General features: G+C 36.7%; 1 protein-coding gene across 1 annotated transcript in view; it reads left to right on the top strand.

Annotated features, from left to right (window-relative positions):
• LOC150098204 (uncharacterized) overlaps positions 1-21529 on the top strand; it is a 264871-nt gene that overhangs the window by 52073 nt on the left and 191269 nt on the right. Inside the window, exon 4 of the mRNA XM_090406279.1 lies at positions 7652-7754. Coding sequence (XP_090262405.1) covers positions 7652-7754 — 103 coding nt within the window. The remainder of the gene's footprint in view (positions 1-7651; positions 7755-21529) is intronic.

Here is a 21529-nt window from a genome sequence, read left to right on the forward strand (position 1 = left end):
AGTCTTTTCACCTACTTTATGAAGCAGAACATTTTATCCTGTTTCCACTCCTTTTATAATTTTGCTCCACTGCAATCAAAACTGATGTTAACCCCCTGGAACATTCCCTCATAGCATGTGGTGACATTTTCAAGCCCTACAGGCCTATTAACATCAGTTTATTCAATTTTCCATATACCTCAAGGTCACTCATCATTGGTCCCTCTTCCTTCCTTTCTGCTTCACGCAAACTCTGCTTAATATCATATTCGTGAGAATAAAATATGTTTATGAATTGTTCATATAATATATCTCAGCATATCCTTCTGCCATTTTTGCCAACTATTATAATCCATCCATAATCATTCTTTCTTCTACTAACCACATTTTGAAAGATGTGCCTGGATTTTTTTGTATTGTTATTATTATTATTATTTTATTTATTTATTTATTTATTTATTTTTCCTCATTAGCTACCTGCTGCTCATCCTGCACTTTTGCATTCCTTTATCAAGTGAGTCAATTTTCCTCCCTCTCCTGCTCTTTGTACTCTTCTTGCATAATTATTACCACTCATCTTTCGCTGCCTCTAGTCTTGTTCTTCCAGATTCATGCCTAACTTCTTCATTCATCCATTTCATCACTACCTTATTTCACTTCATGATCCTTGAAATACATGCAGTCATTGCTCCTGCTAGATAATTCTTGAGTAAGGCACAACTAGCATTGATCTTCTTTCCATTTAATTCCTCATTCCATGATATAGCTGCAATCTGCTTCCTTAGCTTTTCTTAATCCATATATATCTTTATTTTCATCAAAATTTTACTTTGAACTGTTTCAGTACACTCCTTTCAATTAATACCATTGCTCAAATACTGATTATAGGTTTTGTCTGAGTGAAGAATGAAGGCCATTGTTCCAGCAAAGATTATTTTTTATTATTCCTTTGGAATAGGTGTTTAGATTAGAAAAGTGAAAAAATAATTATTGCTTGTAAAAGAGGAGTAAACCTATAGAAATAATTCCACTTACTACCATTGTAGTGCCAGAGTACACAAAACCAAGAATAACGGATTGAATAATTTTCCATAGAAAAATAAATGTAGAGAAGAATATGGTTTTTGACTTTGAGGACTTTGACCAGCAGAAATAATAGAGTAGTAGAGTCCGTAGCTCAGTCAGTATAGACGAAGCCCTTTGGTTGGAAAGACTTGGGTTCGATTCCCGTCAGTGACGTGAGGAACCTTTATCTGGTCTCTTTCGAGTAAAGGTGAGTTAGCCAGGTAGGGAGTTTTTTCCACCTGGAAACTTGAGTTTTTCATCCCCCAGAGCAGGCAAACTAGCCCCGTGAACACACACAGATTATAGTCAGGAAAACTTAAGATGGTCCCTCCAGCTATAGGTCTGATTCATCAGCTATGCCAGTCCTAAGTCCAGATAAAAATAGGAGGGACTGAGATGGTGCCGTACCTCCCTGTAAAAGGTGCTCATGGAAGTTGAATCATCATACAAAATAAATAAATAAAGTAGTGATTCCATTGTATAAGTTCTTAATGAGACCATATTGGGATTATTGTGCTTGAATCTTATTGAGGGGGGGGGGGGCTGGAAAGTTCTTATAAACAACTAGAACAAAAATGATATTAAAGTAACTGATATAACCACAGGATAGGACATATGTTAAAATCTTTAATTCTCATGTTTCATTAAATTGTAATAATTTATTCTTTTTCTTTTAGGATGTATGTTTGTAGTTATGGCCTTTTGGCTGTCTGTTTTTAGGGGCAGCTATATATGCCACAATCTAGGGAAATGACTATGAGCAAGGTGGTTTCCCCATTGCCTTCATAGCCATACTGTATCCTATGACTGCAGCCTCTGTGTTCATGGGGCCAGTTTGCCTGCTTGCAGGATGAAAACCCCCAAATAAACTGGTGAAAAAAAAACCTGCTGTCAATGCCCAAGACCGGCTAACTTGGTTATGGTTGAGAAAGATCCTTAAGCTCCTCATGTCATTGATGGGAATAGAACCTAGGACACTCCTTCCCCAGGCATATGATTGTGAAGTGCATAGCCACTAAGCTAACCGTGCAGACGTAGGATGTATAAGAAGGCATCAAATTAATTTATTTTTGTTCTAGGTGTGTATCAGAGCTTTCCAGTCCCCTCCCCCTTGTATCACCAAGATCTGAAGGGAAGGAAATAAAACTTGGAAAGGGTACAGAGGCAGATAATTAAAAATGATAACAAGACTGTACAATTTTATGAGGATGAATTGAAGGCATTTATTTGGCAGAATTTAGATGGAAGGCAGAGAAGACATAATTGAGATATTGAAACTGTTGAGAGGTATTTACAGGATGGATACTGGAGAGATTTTTCATATAGAACAAAGAGAAAGAACAAGGAAAAGGAACCATTTGTGGAAGTTGCAAAACGAGGTGGTAAGCAAGAAGATAAGTGATGTTTATGCATGGAGGGTGGTTGGACTATGAAATGCATTGCTGATAGGGTGGTTAATGTGCAGACAGTGAATGAGTTTAAGGAGTAATATGATAGACTTTGTGTTGACTAAGATGGGTCTCCCATGATAAATCTTATGATTTCTTGGAGATACTAAATAATAATAATAATAATATATCTAAATATAAACCCAGTAAATATAAACCGAAAGAGATACAACAATGGATTACTAATGTATACATCAAATGAATAGTTAGCTGATGAGATGCATTTGAATGGGTTTGGTATTGGTTAATAAGTGCATAGGGTTCATATGAAATTAGTACCACTGAGAATCAGGAGAGAGAGAAAGAGAGTTTGAAAAGCAGGTTGTGAAGGACGGGAAGAGGATGGATACAAAGGTGAAGAAGTGATAATTATAGCAGAACAAAGTAATGCAGTACAAAATGGTTGGGATGATAAGAATATAAATGAAAATCAGAGTCAAGATCAGGGAAATGGGGATATCAGAACAAAGAGAGACGTGCACTATAACAGGGAGAGAGTAAAGAGTGATTGTGTTAATGAGATGGCCTCAAAGAGTGGAGAATTGTTATGCTTGTATTCTAATGTATAGAGTATCAGAAATAAAGGGGTTAGTTTATAGCATTGGTTGAGTCAGTATGCCCAAAGATAAATAATTGGCATAAGTGAAACTTGGTATACTGTGGATGATATAATGTCAAGACTTGAAATGGTAGGATATAGAATCTTCCAAAAGGATCGGAAGATGAAGAAGAGGAGGGGTAGGGTATATTGTTAATGGTAGCAGAGGAATTGTATCCTTCAACAGTTGAAGTAGAAAATAGTAGTATGTGTGAAGATTTTGAAGCTATTTGGTGTGAAGTTGAGATGAATAGAATAGTATGTCTAATAGGATGCTAGGCCAGAGAATGTGGAGAGCATTGGGTAAGTAAAAGGAAGATGATCCTAATGGGAGATTTTAATAATAGGAATATGGATTGCAAAGAAGAGATAGTGTATAGTGACAAAGAGAGTGAATTTGTTGAGTTTTGGGAGGATAACTATCTGATGCAGCATGTGATGGAATCAACAAGACTTTTACTGGTATTAGATTTGATGATATCCTCACAGGATGTGGTTGTGAATGAGGTATCAACACTACCACCTATTGTTGAAAGTGATCATGAGGTATTGGTTTGGAAGGTAGTCAAACAGGAAAAAGTTATCAAGAAGGTCATATGTGGAACTATAAGGTGGGTGATTATTAGAAGCTCAGCAGTCTTGGGTTGATGAATTGTGTGGAAAAGATGTTGACAGTGAATGGGAAATGATAAGGCAGTATCTACCACAAGCAATATATAACTGTATAGCAAGAGTTAAGCAAATAAATAGAGTAGGTGTGAGATGGATGAACAGTGAAATTAAGCAAGCAGTACTACAAAAGAAGTTATTATGAAGGAAGTACAAGGCAGTTCACAGTGAATAGATGCATGGAGAATATAAAGTGCAGACCAGAAAAGTGATAAGCATGGTTAGAAAAGAAAAAGTAGAATATGAGAGGATATTGGCCATTCAGGTTAAAGCTAATCCAAGGGAATTTTTCTGCTATGCAGCAAGCAAGAGGAAAAATAATTATGGTAAGTTGATACTGGTGGATAGTTATGGTAGCAGAGTAACCATAGCAAATGATATAGTGAAATTTAATGAACATTTCATCACTGTATATCATAATGGTGTGAATTGCGCCGTGCAACATGTAGAAGGGGCAAGACTTAGAAGAATTAAGGGTGAAAGAATCAGAAATCTATCAAGTGTTGTTGGATTAGATGTTAATAAGGCTGTCATCCATTGATGACATATCACCACTTATTTTTAAAGTATGTGCAAAAGAGTTACCATGCCTTTGTCCTGGTTATTTAATGAAAGTCTTGCAGTGGGGAAGGGTTTCTAATGGTAAGAAGGCAAAATAATACCTCTCCACAAGCATAGTTTGAGAACAGAAGTTTTCAATTATAGCCTGATCTGTACATAGTTAGTTGTGATCAAAGTGTTGGAAAAATTGGTTAGAAATTGAATACAGGATTGGGTTAATTGACATAAGATTCTCCATGACAGTCAGCATGGGTTTGTGAAGAGCAGGTCTTGTTTTAGTAATCTGCTTATGTTTTATGATAAGATGATTGATGTGTTGGATATATACAATGGTATTCTTAGACTTTGCAAAAGCATTTGATAGATAAGTTGGTGTAGAGGATAGGAATAGATAGTATATTGGTTAGATGGATTGGAAATTGGCTCTCTGAATGATACCAGCGAATTGTGTATGATGGAGCCATATCTCAGAAAAGGAAGGTGACCAGTGGCATGAATTAGGGTTCTGTTCTTGGGCTCCTACTGTTAAACTTATTTGTTGATGATATTTCATGTGTATTGACTGGGGATCTTCAAATGATTGTGCCGGTGATACAAAGTTAGGTAGAATTATCAGTGGTAGTGCTGATGTTAATTCTTTACAGGACAAATGAGCAGGATTGAGCTTTAATATTAATAAATGCAAGGTGTTACACTTTGGGATACAGAGATATAAGGCTACATTCTGTATTGGTGGAGCTATACTTCAGGAAATGGATGAGATTCAGGATCTTGGAGTAATGCTGGACAGTGGACTGAAGTTCCAGGCATATCGCACGTGGTGCAAAGACTGCACATTGTACTGCTGCTATGATAAAAAGTACATTGACATGTAGGGAAAAAGTGGTGGTGGTGTGTCTATATAAGTCATTGATCAGACCACATATGGACTATTGTGGTTAGATTTGGTCACATAGTTGTGAGTGTGATATAGAACACTAGAGAGAGTCCAAAGACGAATAACCAAAGTGATATCAGGACTCGGGAGTTGGTTATGAAGAGCATTTTGAGAGAAAATGTGGATTACAGAGATTGGTGGATAGGAGGAAAAGAGACCATCAAGTTAGTTAAGGATTCTATCAGTTAATACAGAAGAAATTATAAAAAGAGTGGATGTTAAGATGGGAAGAACGAGAAGTCATCCCTGGAAGTTGTATAAAGATGTGGTGGAGAAGGGTGTGAGAAATAGATTTTTTATGTGGAGAGTTGTGAGTGAGTGGAATGCATTGCCTGAGTGCAGGTAGTGTAAATAACTTCAAAGCTTGTTATGATAGACAATGTGGCTGGTTGAGCAGGCCTCCCATGATGGGTCTGCATAGCAGTTACCAGATAATAATAATAAAAATGGATAATATTAGACTTTTGAAATTATTGTTTAGTTATAAAATAAATGAAAAAAAAAATATTGAAAGAGCACTTGAGACTGGAACTTGTTAACATGAATTACAGACCACTTGTCCAATGATCCACTTTAGGATAAATAAGAATAATAAATACAAGTATGTGAGACTACAAGGCTGGTGATTATGGACAGCTAAGGAGACAACTGGATGCTCTAGTGTGGAAAGAGGAGTTGAGTGCGAAGGATGTAGATGCTGCGTGGGCAGTGATCAAAAGCTATATAACAGTAGCAATATGTGATTGTATTCTAAAGGTGAAAAGGCTAAACAAGGTAGAAGTAAAATGGATGAATAAAGAGATTAAATGTGAAATCTGGAAGAAGAATACGCTGTGGAGGCAACACAGGATGAATGTTGGTAATGATCAGTTACATGAAAGAACATGCCAGGAAGGTAACTCTGTTGGTAAAAAGGAGAAGGATAACACAAATGCTACAAGTTATAGGCCAGTCTGTATTTCTAGGATTATTGTTAAGGTATTAGAGAAGTTGGTGAGGACTAAGATTCAAAAGTGGGTTGATAATAGTAGTATTCTTTATGATAGTCAGCATGGGTTTATTAGGGGATGGTGACAGATTCACTTGATAAAGGATATGCATGTATATAGTGATGTACTTGGATTAATCAAAGGCCTTTGATAGACTGCCACGTGATAAGTACTACCTAAACTGAAACAGATGGGATCAGATAACAAACTAGTAGGATGGATAGCTGATTGGCTGTCAGACAGGTATCAGCAGGATACCTGTCTGACATGTAATTCATCTTCAAATCCATCAAGTCAACATCCTTTCTTCACCTTCACCTCTATTCTTAAGAACATTTTTTTGCCATTTTTCTAACAACGTGATACATGTCGAAAATCATCCTACCTTAATAAGCAAATTACAATTCAGATTCAGATCCAGGCTGTAAAATAAGTAATTTTATTATTATTATTATAATCAAACCTCTATGATGAGTCAAACACTCATCATAGGAGGTCCCACTGTTGCAGAGATCAAACTGTGCCTTAAACTCATTCACTATCTCAGCACTCATCATGTTCTTAGCCAATGCATTCCAGTCACCCAAAACTCTCCACCATAAACCTACTCACTCACTCTCCTGCTCACACCCTCCTTATGCAGCTTCAAGGGATAGTTTCTTCTTCTTCACCATTTCTCACATTCTGTTCATTTCTTTTATTTAGTATATGATCATACAATGGCATTGATGCCCATACAGGTAGGTATGGCACCTTATTATGAAACCAGTATAATGCTGTTGGTTGTAATGTAACCTTTGTCCATAAATTGGATCTATTCTCTGGCCAATGTGTGTTTTGAGGAATGGAAAACTGAATTTCTGGAAGTGAAAAACCTTGTACCTTCATGTGAGACCAACTGACCCACATTTAGTTGAAAAGCCCATATAAAGATTCTTCACATCCTAGATGAGATTCAAACCCATGTCTTTCCTTTTTTTTTTTTGGAAATTATTAATGGCCAAGCTATTGAAATTCTCTCTAGTCTGTGATAGACATTATTAACAATGAAACTTGCAGAAGATACTATAAAACTTGTAACATACATTTTATATGAAAATAAATAATTTTCTTTCTAATTTATGAGAAACTTCTTATGTTATTTTCGAGTTTATTAGCACCATGCTTGTTGAAGGCTTCAAAAACAGATATTTAACTATTGTCACAAAACAACAATTGAAGATTTTGATTTATATTTATTTAAATACTTTTTTTAATTTAAATACCTGGACTCTTAAGGAAATTTAGGCTTTGTATATGTTTCACAATAAATGTTGATAATAATGTTATGCATTATATTACTATGATTATTATTTGTTGCTGTATTATTCTTAATATTCTGTGGACTTAACTGCCACATCTTTAGGTCTCTACCTTACTATACCTGGTGATAGCCCTGAACAGTCACCAATCCATGTGTTAACAAAGTGTCAGGATGACCTCTCACTCTCATTTCCATGGGACTGGAAGTATGTTGTGTGTGTATGTGCACACTTTTGTATTTTATATGTATGTGTGTGCTGTTCAGTTTATGACTAAGAAAACCTAATGTAATTATATTGATGAAATTTGCTATTGACAAAATGCTAAAATGAACCTTAGTACATCTCGTCCCATCTTTTCATTGGTTTGCCCCTGTTTGTTTGATCCTCTGATTTCTAGTTCATCATCTTTTTTAGTATTCTTTCGTATGCTATTTGTTCTAGATTCTCTTTCCATCTAGCCAATGCCCCCCTGTAAGCTGTTATATTCAGACTCTCCATGCGCAACCTGGCAGAATAAGTGGTAACATGATTCCTTTCTAGCTGATTGGGAATCCTCCCCAATCATTACTAACAGGTTTGGTCCCTTGTACTATCTGGTGGTCAACCTACGGAAACTGCTGTACCCTGGAATGGAGGAAGTGTTGACTTCCTTGTTCAATAATTACAGTGTGTAGAGCATGCCCAACATGCATTACATTGCATGTAAGAGGAACCAGAGGAGACTGGAACCTGTTATCTTACTTTAGGTGTGAAGCATGGCAATAGCCACTTCTCACTGAAGCAGGTTGGTGGTATTTTCAATGAGTAATGAAAGTCATCTACCACCAGGAGGTCTAATTTGCATTTCTTCCAGCTAGGAAAGGTATGCTTTTAAAGTGGAAACACTCACCTTGCCAGAGTCTCGTTCATGAAAACAGGCCATACCAGAGGAAGGTAGAGTTGATTTAGCTGGGAGAAGGTATATATATATATACTGTGCATCACCAGCCCATTGATGACCAAATTACTCCATACATCAGAATACCTTTATCTTCATTATTCAAAATTAAGTGGATATTGTGTGGATTAAGTGGATTTTTATCTTCAGTTTTTATACCACTTTTTATCCTCTTGGATTCTTTTTATAGTATTCTTTCTTTCATTTCTAAGCTTTCTCAGAATGTTTTTTCTACTTCATGGTATTTTGTCTTACCAGTCTTCCCATGAATTTTGTTTAGCTAAACAAAAGTCATAACTTAGGTTTCTTACACATTTTTCTCTTTATTCTCACTGGGCACCTGGTAACTTACTTGCTAGGAACTCTTGATATGATTTCTGTTCCTGGACTGTCTCTTTAGCTTCTGTCCATCATGAAGTTTTTGTAATCCTTGCTGGCAACTTTAGTCCATACCATAATCAGTCAATGTTTTCTTTAGATTTTTCTATACCAGTGAATCTTTAATGTTTGGCTTTTGATTTTAAACTCTATTTTTTTTTATAATATTTGTATATTTGAGTTTGTAATTTATCTGTAAAGTTACTTTACTTTGAACTTTGATTTTTAAAATCTTCATACAGAATTTTCTTTTCAATATAATATTCATTTTGACAATGACATTCATTAAGCTCCTCCATAGCGCATTTGGAAGAACAACAGTACACTGTGCCCTTTAACTGGTAAAGGCCTAAGTTCAATTCTCGTCATGACAAGAGGAATCTTTATATGTTTTTTTTTCCAATTCAAAGTGGCTTAGCCAATCTCATGCAGAGGTAGTTTAGTTTTCTCCCTGAATCTTGAGTTTTTCATCCTGCATACAGACAAATTGGCCTTGAGAACACACATAATTGACAGGCAAAAAATACTAGTGGGTGGGCAGCAATAGATGGCATTGGTGTAGATGATATGGTTTGCTATAGCTGGTGGATTGAGTATTGGAAATGGAAAGTTGTAGAGTCAGTGCCCTCCCTCAATGAATCTTTTGCCTCCTTGGAGGTGTCACATAATAATAATAATAATACTTTTTATCCTGCTCCCAGAACTAAAGCTATACTTCAGATACTCTTATATCCTAAATCAGTCTGTAAATATCACTATCAACATTAACATAGTCACCTAGACTTCTTTTGTGTTCTCACAAGTGCTCTCTCTCTTCTACGGGTTGGTTGAGTGGTTAACATACCTACTCTCTAGCCAACAAGGCTGCAAGTTTGAATTCTGCCATTGGCATGGATATTTGTGTTTGTGGGAGATGAATTTATCGCCCAGTGTGAGACTACAACTCCAGTGCTTTTCTTGGGACAGTATGGAATTGTCTGGCACACCAGCTTTGTTATTAACAGCAATGTGTTGCATATGGATATGGTACATTTAGAAAGTTTCAGTTTTGTTGATTTTTATTTCTAAAATTTTTGAAACATCCCAATGTTATATTATTTTAAATCATAAAAAAAAGAATTGATTTTGAAAAATTTCATTACATCAATTGGTTGGTTTCACCTAGTGAAGCATGTATGAATGAATGAATGAATTTCCCTTATATATATTATTTTGAAATAAGTTAAACATTTTACTTTATTTATTGTTTAAGTACAGAAAAATGTTTAAATAGAATACTTACTGTATAATTCGTGTAGAATTGTAAAATGCTTAAATAGAGCAATGCTTATATATTGCTTAAATACAGTAAAATTTATATAGATTTATCCATATATATATTTTATTTATTGTATATGTGTGTGATAAATTTATGCTTAATAAACTGTTATATACTTAATTTGTTCTTATTCTAAAAACATGATCATACTATGAAACAGCAATATTAATAAATATTTTTTTAGTTTTCTTTTCGTATCCTTTTAATTTTCATTTTTTTCCTCCTGATAAAGAATGGTTAATGGCATCTGTCTTTTTTTATTGAAAAAAGCACTGTACAGTCCTATTTATTGGGGACTTGATAAAGTCCCTGTATCTTTATTCACTAGAACAGCTTTCCAGATTATATAAAGAAATAAAAATTAATATGTGGCTCAGAGGAAGTAGTGTTTGCATCTGTAATGCTAGCCCACCCAAAGAAAGATCTAAGTTCAATTCCAGGCACTGACCAGAGAAACTTTTTTTCCAACCCTTTCTTTGACTGGTTTTCCTGAGTTAGTTCTAATTCCTCTGGCATGTGTAATCAGGTTTTTTCTCCTCGATAAACACAATAAAATCATATTGTGTTAGGTTTAGGGATCATAAGATGCAACACTTCTCTGCTCTCTCTCTCTTCGCTGGATGCCACTTAAAATTGGTGATAGTCCTGGGCCCACTATCTCCGATTGACGAGATTGAACTGCTCACTCAGTCTCCAAAGGCTAGATAGGGCTAAAACAACCTCATCTGCTTCCTAGGAGGGGAATAAAAAGAATTAGCGGATTTATTTATTAAAAAAAAATTAATTCTCTGCAGCCAACTCTTCTCCTTTAATTTTAGCTAGAACCTTTTGTGGGACCATACACACAGATACATTTCATTTTTACCCATATAAAACATATTACAGTTTTTATTTACTTGTATCTCACTTGTCATGTTTAATGCATAACATTATAGCTACTCAATTATTCTTTATTTTCCCTAAAAAGTAACACCAATTTATTTTAATAGTTTAAAACGTCTCTTTTTGGTTTTTACATTCATATCTTACATTATCCCATATGTTTATACAAACATATGGGATAATGTAAGATAAACTCTTGAGATAAAATAAACTCTTGAGAATTGTAAAAGATTATTATTAACATCTGACCTACATGGAGTCAGAGACTCATCGTGGGAGGTATACACTATCACACACACACAAAGCTCAATCAACTATGCTTTAACCTGATTCAGTGTTTCTGCATTCACAACACACTCAGACTATGAAATCCACTCACCAACTGCTCTCCATGTAAAGAACTACTCCTCATTCCTTTCCTCACACCCTCCTCATACAGTTTCCAGAGATTGCTTCTTGTTCTGCCCTTTCCGCCTCCCATTCCATGAAAAATCTTTTCCATGTCAACCTGATAAGAATCCCTGACTAACTTATGTGTCCCAATCATATTCCCCCCCTCCTCCTATCCACGAGACTGCAGTTTATATTCTCTCAATCTGTCCTCATACTCCACATTCCAAAGACCATTGACAAGCTTTGTGAATTTTTTCTGGGTCCTTTCTAACATCTCCTCATCACAAAGAAAACCCAGTGACAAAATCTGTGCACAAAAATCCATATGATGCCTTATACAATGCAATCATAACCTCTTTTATTTCTGAATGTGAGGGTCCTCTGCATCATTGCCATTATCTGATGTGATGTCTTCACAACTTGTGCAATGTGGCCCCTGAATTTCAGGTTCCTGTGCACCACCACCCATATCTTTCATCTCTTCTACCTCCTTAAAAGTATCCCCACCAAGTGTATATGTTGCATCACATATTTCTGTATCAAATTTCAAAACTTTACACTTTGCAACATTGAACTGATAGTTCCACTTACCTCCCAAATTCCTGCAATTTATTCTAGTCCTCCTGATAGGCCTTAACATCTGCTTGACTGTACATTGCTTTTCCCAATTTTGCATCATCTGCAAACAGCTGCATATCACCAGTTAAACCCATCCCAATATCATTAATATACAAACAGAACACAGTGGTCCCAAAACTGACCCCTGTGGCACACCACTAGTGACCTTCCTCTTTTGGGATACTGTGCCCCCCATATACAACTTTCTGATAACTATCTGGCAGCCAGTCACCGATCCAACTCAGAAATCTGTTATCCAATCCCATCCAATTCAATTTATTTAACTACTTGTCATGTGGCAGTCTATCAAATGCTTTTGCAAAAAAAAAGTATATTACTGTATATACATCTCCCTTGTCCAAGACATTTGTCACCTTGTTATAGTACATAAGTAATTTAATAAAACATGATCTCCCTTTTACAAACCCATGTTGACAACCACAGAGAATACTGTTAATATCAACCCAATTCTGTATCCTAGTTCTTACCTTTCTCTCTAGTGCGTACCTTCACCACAACTCCAGATATACAGATTGGTCTATAATTTGCAGCCACAGCCTTATCACTACCTTTATGCAGAGGAACAGTTTTACCTTCTTTCCACTCTCTTGGAATCTGCTGTTGTAACTCTTATTAAACAGGCATGCCATACTACTGCCAATTCCCTAGAACATTCCCTTAGAATGAGTGTGATATGTCATCAAATGCTATCATCTTATTGACATCAACTTTGTTTATTTTCTCATATCACCTCCTGCTCACTCACAATGAAGCCATCCTCTCTTATGTTTTTATGCTTGAGTTTCTCATGATTTCACCCTGATGCAGATGAAACACCATTATAAAGTGATAACTGAGCACTTCAATGTCTTCTGCAGCAATGTCTTCTACTTGCCATATATCTAAAAAACTCTCTAGAGTTTTTCTTTGCCTGATTTGCTAATTTTTGCTCATAATGCACTTTTGTTGTTCTTACTAACTGAGTCACTGTCATGGCTTGCTCTTTATACTTTTCATGTAACTAATTATTATCATTATTCATCTTGTGCTGCCTCCAAAGCACCTTCTTCTTCTTCTTTCAGATTTCATGCTTAATCCCCTCATTCATCCCTTTTAAACCTACATTATTCAGCCTTTTGAACTTCGAAATATATTCACACATTGATACTGTTATGTATTTCTTTGTCAGTTCCCAAGCAGCATTTATTTCTTTACCACTCAACTCCTCATTCTATGCTATAGCTCCAAGCTGTCTCCTAAACTTGTCATAATCACCAGTCTTGTACTTCCACATATATCCTTTCCTCACAGAAGTCTGCATATGGCTAGCCACAACCAAGATGATCATTTCATTATCACTCTCACCCACTGGAGAAAAGTGTGAAACACCACTCACAATTATGTCCTATGATGAAATGATCAGATCCAAAACTCTGTCCTCATGCCCTTCCTTTACATGCTGCCTGAGATACTTGTCTCTCAAGAAATTCATTTTCCTTATTCCCAAATGTTACTCTTCATTCCAATCTATACAGCCACAATTGAAATCATCCATAATAATCATCCTTCCTTTGTTCACTAATCGAAGTTGTTTATACATTTCTTCATCACCATCCTCCACATTCCCTGGCCTATTCAGCATCCAAGTAGATATCTCTTCCTGTCAACATCCACCTCACGATTGCTTGAGGCTGTACAGAAGAAGACAGAGAGAGGAAAAATAGTGTGCGTGTTGCCTAGGTATGATAATGATGAACTGAGCAGAAGAGCAGTGATATTGAATGGCATAATAGCGAGAATGTGTGACAAGAGAGGACTGGTATATGTGGATGCTTGGAGTGCGTTTGAGGAAAGAGAGGAATTGTATGCGAGAGACCACTTACATTTGAATGAGGAAGGATGTAGGCATCTAGAGAGATTGCTGTTCTGAACGAGTCAGTGTATTCCAGGGAGGATGATAGCAGGGGTGGCCTCTTGTGGGAATGGATACTTGGGAGAAGGGAGACAATGTCAGGTAGCACTGAGCCCAGTGGAGTCTAGAAGGGATAATGCTGGGTATAGAAACAGTGGCATTTATATGTATAATACTAATGCCAGGAGTATCCAGAATAAGGGAGAGGAATTGGTGGCGCAGATAGCATCAGCCTAGCCAAAAATTATTGGAATCACTGAGACGTGGTTGACAGAAGGGAATATAATAACAGGAATTCGCTGGGTATAGCATTTTTCGTCAGGATAGCAGGGGAAAGTGTGGTGGTGGGGTACTGCTTATGATAAATGATGACCTATGTCCTCTAAGAGTGGATGCTTTGGAAGGAAGTGAGACAAATGATTTTGAGAGCATATGGTGTGAGGTAGAGGTAGGCAAGACAGGATATTTAGTGGGGTATTGCTACAGACCCAGGAGCACAGAGGATGGGGACCAGGAGAGGTTTAGACAGCTAAGTTTGGCAAGTGCAAGAAGAATGATTGTTATGGGGGATTTTAACCACAGTAGTATAAATTGGAGAGAGGAAGATGCATATAGCAATAGGGGAATGGAATTTCTAGAATTCTTGAGGAACAAATGTCTTAGGCAACATGTAACAGAGGGAACAAGAGGTTCAAGAGTTTTGGATTTGGTTATAGCATCAGAAGAGTTGATAATAACTGAGATGACATCTCTCCCACCAGTTGGAGAGAGTGACCATATGGTTTTGACTTGGAAAATGAATAGACATGCAGGAGTATCAAAGAGACAGGAACTTATGTGGAATTATAAAGCAGGTGATTATAATAGTCTTAGACGTCAACTTTGGGAAGTTTCATGGAGGGAGGAATTGTAAGGCTAGGATATCATTAGTGCGTGGGAAATTGTGAAAGAATATTTGTTAGCAGCAATGGTAAGTTGTATACCATGAGTGAAGAAGAGGACACAATTTGGAGTAAAGTGGATGACAAACAATATTAAACAGGAATTGCATGCGAAAAAGAGGCTATGGAAGAGATATAAGGAGACAAGTGAAGAGAAGATGCATGAAGAATATAAGACACAGGCCAGAAGAGTGACTAGTGTGGTATGGAAAGCAAAACTAGAATATGAGAGGAGATTGGCCCTAAGATCCAAAGAAAATCCTAGGGAATTTTTTAGCTATGTGGCCAATAAGAGGAGAAATGACTGTGGAAGAATGATATTGTGGGATAAAAATGGGAATAGAGTGACTGATGCAGAGGACATAGTGGAATTGTTCAATGAACACTTTATTGGAGTATTTCATCCTAGAGGAGTCAATTTTAATGCTAGAGGGATAGGGCTGGTTCGAGGTTTAGACGTACAGGAGGAGAGTGTGTTTCAGATACTGAGTACTCTGGATGTCAGTAAAGCTTTGGGACTGGATGGTATTTCACCACGAGTTTTGAGAGAATGTGTCAGGTAACTGACAGTGCCTTTAACCTGGCTTTTCAATGAAAGTCTGGCTTCGGCAAAGGTGCCCAGGGATTGGAAGGAAGGTAAGATAGTGCCATTGCATAAGGGTGGTAACAGACTGGAAGTGTCTAATTATAGGCCAGTCTGTGTGTCATCAGTAGTTGTTAAGATCTTGGAGAAAGTAGTGAGGGACCGTATACAACATTGGGCAGATGAGGGTAATGTTATCTGTGAGAGTCAACATGGATTTGTGAAAGGGCGCTCTTGTTTTAGCAATATGCTAGCCTTTTATAATAAAGTTACAAGAACATTAGATGAGGGAAAGGCATATACTGCAATTTTCTTAGACTTAGCAAAGGCATTTGACAGGGTGCCACATGATAAGCTGATATTTAAGTTGCAGCACATGGGTCTGGATATCAGATTGGTCAACTGGATTTAGGATTGGCTGTCTGATAGGTATCAGAGAGTTGTGTATGGTGGAGCAGTTTCAAGGAGGCAGAGGGCTACAAGTGGGGACCCACAGGGCTCAGTACTAGGACCTATATTGTTTAACCTTTATATCAATGACATTGTCAGTGGATTGCAAGGGGATATTCAGTTGTTTGCGGATGATGCGAAGCTAGGAAGGATTATTAGTAATAGTGCAGATGCGGTAGCCCTGCACGAGGATTTGAATAAGCTAGATAGATGGGCAAATTAATGGGGATGTCGGTTTAATGCAGCAAAATGTAAGGTCTTGAGGTTTGGGAAACATCGATGGGATGCAGCATACTCTATGGGAGGAGTTATGCTTGAGGAAGTAGAGGAGACAAGAGATCTGAGGTTGATGGTTGATAGATACCTGAAGTTTAGGGGACATATTGCAAAGGTGGTGAAGGTAACACAGAGGATTGCTGCAATTATGAGAAGGACACTGACCTGCAGAGATAAGAGGGTTATCATTCCATTGTATAAGTCTCTGATCAGACCACACTTGGACTATTGTTCTCAGATTTGGTCTCCAGGATTTGAAGGGGATAAATTAACTGTGGAAAGGATACAAAGACGGATGACAAAGATGGTTTCAGGACTGTACAAGGATAGTTACGAGGATTGGCCTGAGGGAATGTGGACTGCAGAGTTTGGTGGATAGAAGAAGGAGAGGTGATATGATTGAGACTTTTAAACTGTTGAGAGATGGTTACAGGGTTGACACTGGGGCGTTCTTTCACTTGGTTGAAGAGCGGGAAGGAGTGATGACAAGAGGCCATCCCTGGAAGTTACCAAAGGAAACTGTGAGCAAGAGGATGAGGAGTGATTTCTTTGCGTGGAGGGTGGTTGAACTGGGGAATGCATTGCCTGATGGAGTGGTGAGAGCGAGAAAGGTCAATGAGTTTAAGGAGTGGTATGATAGACTTTGTGTTTCTTAGGGGGGATCTCCCCTCAATGAGTCTTGACAAACTTTATGTTCTTAGGAAGGACCTCCCACGATGAGTCTTTCGACTCCATGGAGGCCTGAATAATAATAATAATAATAATAATAACAATTATGTGGACATAATTCCCCTGCCATCAGGAGCAGCATTTCTCCTCCCTTGTCATTTCTATCCTCATGAAAAACACTGTATCTTTCCATTTCTGTTCTTGTTATGATATCATCTTCATTCTGCTTATTCCAACAATTTTAGGGATAATAAAACTCAATAAGTGAAACTACTTTAATTCCCTTATTTTTGATAATCCTGGCATTTGTAAATACCTGCAGAAAAACCAGTAAAGTTACATTGAATCGACATATGTTGGTCATCCATGCTTGAGTAATAAATAAATAGTAGTAACCACATGTGATATAATAAAACCATTATTTAAAAAATAATTACTACTTGACTGTATTTTCGTATATTAGATAGTAATATCCTATAAAGTGCTATTGGAATATAACCCTACAGTATGTGATAATTGCTTTATATTATTCTTGAGCTATTTAAAGCAAAGATATTAAGTATCCATTCAATTTTTCAGCATAGCATATTGAAATTGTAAAGTTTTGAAAATAACCAGAGAGGTTATACGAGTACAATACAACCTTCAGCACTAGAGTTGCTAGATATTGACTTAATTAAAAGGTTGTTAACTTTGCCTAGAATATCATATATTTATCTTTTATTAGTACAATTGATAAAGGTTTCTCTGACCTGACAGCTGTTTTGAACTATTTGGATCTAGGCAGAGACAGTATAAACCTTAGAAGGGCAAAATTCTCCATATTAGTATTGCAACATTTGTCTCATTTTACTTGGGGCCAACTCTACAAGTCCATAATTTCCAGGATATTCTGTCCTAGGTCATCAAACTATCTCTAACTGGACAATTTAGAGGTTTTTTTTTTATAAGGATCTACCATATCTCCCTCCATTCCATGTTCAATTCCATTATCTTCCACATTGTGATCTAGAGGACATCTCATATGTCCAAACCATCTAAGCTAGTGTTCAATTATTTTATCGGCAGCTTTAAACAGCCAACCTCAGCATCTTCATCTCAGTGGCATATAGCTTTTGTTCTTGTTGCTTCTTAAGATAACTAAATACTTAAGGAATTGACAGCATACACTAGAAATATAAATTAAATCTTCCCATTTACTTGTCCTTTAAGTATCCAGAGCATGGTCTGCAAGCCCAGAGTGACTGTACTGGTGAAATTGGATGTAGTTCTTGTGTTCTGAGATTCTGATATTTGCTGTCCTGCCTGTTTGACCAAAGTAGGACAATTTTTTATCAGAATCTCAGAACACAATGTCTACATCCGATTTCACCAGTACAGCCACTCTGGGCTTGCAGACCATGCTCTGGATACTTGCCACAGAATAAGGTGGAAGAAAGCCACAGTAATACACCACAGCAAGTTCAAATATGAAAGCCTATGCATGGAATAAGCCTCAGCCCTTAGGAACATGCCAAACCTCAACAAATTTGGATGCACGAGACTGCCCCAAATTTGGGAAACATACATCAGAAGAACTTCAGCCCAAAGGCCAAGAACACCTAATATAGCCTGCCAGGGGGCACCATCAGGACTTTAGGAAAACGGTAGCTTCCTCGCTTTGTTTCTCATTTGCTGTTATGTAGAACTTGCATGCACGTGTCTTTACCTTAAGTTCCCATGAAGATGGCAACGCGACATTGCTGAAATATCAGAAAGTATATATTAAAGTTGATTTACTTTATATTTCTAGTGTATGCTGTAAATTCCTTAAGTATTTAGTTATCATGTTTAACCAGCGTATAAGCCTTCCTACAAGAATTGCTTCTTAAGAGGCCAACATTCTGCATCATATATAATGGTGAGTCATACTACCGTTTTATATATCTTCCCATTTACTTGTCCTTCTGTCACATAATATTCTGAAAAGTGCTCTGTTTCGTCCAGTCAGTGTAAATGCAGTGTTCCATGTGTGCATCGATGGCACCATCCTTTGTGAGGATTGAGCCCGAGTAGCCTTCTTGAGGTAGGATATCTTAAAGGTATATGATGTTATTGTTCTTTTTCTTCTTCTCTCCCATAGTCCTCAATGGACCGTTGGGTCACTCATGGCTGGTAGATGATGTGCTTTGTTAGCCTCCTCCAATCATCTTGGTCTCTTGTTCTTGATGACAGCTGAGAAAGGGCGGAATTTGTCCATATTTGATGTTTTCAGTCCATTTTAGTCGAGGTCGCCCCTAACTCTTGATGCTGGAACGATTCCTTGTAGTTCTTCCTTTGGAATGCCATTAGCCCTCCACATGTTCGAACCATTTCATCTGTCTTCTTTTGATAACTTTCAGAATATTTTCCTTTTTTCTCTGTCTATTGAATCAATCAGTTTCCAGACATTTTCATTAGTTTCATGAGTAGTATAGGGAATTCTCAAAAGTCTTCTGTAAGTTTTCATTTCAAAAGGCAGGGGTCTCCTCTCATCTTCCCTCAATAAAGTCCAGGCCTCACAACCATACAAGAGGATAGAATTCACCAAAGTGTCAATTAGTCTTAGTCTGGTTGTGATTGCTATTCTCTTATCTCTCCACAATGGTTTTAACTTCTGGAAGGTCACAATTGCCTTAGCAATTCTGTATTTAATGTCGGTTTTTGAACGGCCATCTTGACTCAGCATGCGTCCTAGATAAGTGAACTTGTTTACATTCTCAATTTGTTAATTGTCAATTTGTATCTTTAAGGATTCAGTGTCTGATTTTGAGGTTATCATTGTTTTTGTTTTTTTGCAGATTTATGTATAATCCATATTTTTTTAATGTTCCAAAAACAAAGCTGGTTATCTCTTGTAATTCTTCACTTTCTGCCAGAAGATCGATATCGTTGCAAAAACATAAGTTGTTTATTCTTAGTCTGCCAACTACTATTCCGGTGTCATATTCACAAAGAGCTTCATCTATGACATATTCCAGAAAACAATTAAAAAGAAGAGAGAAGAGGACAAGATGCATCCCTGTCTTACCTCCCCATTCTTCACAGAACGGCTCATTGCTGTAATTTTTAATTTCAATTCTAATATCAGATGAGGAATAAAGAGATTTAATAATCCTAATGATTTTATTGTCTATACCATAATGTTCTAAAATTTTCCATAATGCCTCATGCCATATTGAGTCAAAAGCTTTTTGAAGGTCTAAAAAGTTGTGACAGATTATTTTGTTATGTTCTATGTGTTTTTTGCCTACTATGTGTATTGTAAAAATATGGTCGATTACTTCTGGAAACCTGCTTGTTCATCTGATAGTCTACTTTCTATTTTCTTTTCGATTCTTGACAATAATATTTTTAACAGAATTTTGCTTGGATGGCTAATAAGGCTTATTGTTCTATAGTTGCTACATTTATTGCTGTTTCTCTTTTTTGGAATAGCTACAAGGATGGAAGTCTGCCAATCAGAAGGCCAAGTCTCTGTGTTATATACATCCTGAAATAAATTTAGCAAAGTGTCTATGATGATGTCACCACCTTCGCATAACACCATTAGTTCCCGGTGATTTTTCTATTTTTGATGAACTAACTGCTGCAATGATTTCTTCTTTTAATATTGGGTAATCTCCTTCCTCCAAACCTCCTGGCAAAATTCCATCCAAAATATCATCAGTCAGTTGGGGGTCCTTTTGAAATAGCTTGGTTGCATAACATTTCCATCTATCAACTATTTTCTGGTTATCCATGATAAGAGTTCCATTTTCATCTTTTATACTCCAATTAATTGCAGTAAAATGTTTAGTTAATTTATTGATAATTTGAAAAGCACTTTTAGGGTTATTTTTATTTAGGTCCTCTTCTATGCTTTTGCATTCATCTAGTATCCATAGATTTCTAGCATGTTTGACTTCTTTTTTAATAACCTTGGTAATATGTTTATACTGTTCTCTATTGTCACCACTATTAATATGAGATTTCAAATTTCTTCTTTCATCGCATAGGTCCAAAATATTTTTGGTTATCCATGATTTATTAACTTTCCTTTTATATCCAAGAATTTCTTCAGCAGTTTCAGTTATGTTTTGTGAGAAGTATTTGGTTTTAGATTCGATATTATTATATTTTTTATAGCTTGTGTCAAAAATTTGTTTTAATTTGTGTTTATATAATGTATTTATTTGGGGGTCTTTTAATTTTTCTATATTATATCTCTTACGAGTTGATTTTGTAGGTAATATTTCCCTCATTTTCATATTCACAGTTGCGATGACCATATTGTGGTCACTGCCAATGTCAGCTCCAGGAAATGATCTGGTTCTTGTGAGGTTAGAGTTTTTAACACACAACCAAATCGACAAGGATAAAGTCGATTTGGTTGTGTGTTTTACCATCAGGGGAAGTCCATGTCCATCTTCTGGAAGGTTTATGGGAAAATAGAGTGTTAGTAATGGTGAGTTCATTTTGTGAGGCAAAATTGATCAATTCAAAACCTCTTTCGTTTGTCTCCCCATAGCTATACAGTCCGACAAATGGGAGAAAATCTTTACCGATGTCTGTTCCAATTTTGACATTACAATCAAAAGGTCTTTTCTATTTGCTCTGGTGAT

The sequence above is a fragment of the Typopeltis vanoorti genome, chromosome 16 (genome assembly GCF_054136105.1).
Source record: "Typopeltis vanoorti isolate ZY-2024b chromosome 16, IOZ_Tvanoo_1.0, whole genome shotgun sequence".
Lineage (NCBI taxonomy): Eukaryota > Metazoa > Arthropoda > Arachnida > Uropygi > Thelyphonidae > Typopeltis > Typopeltis vanoorti.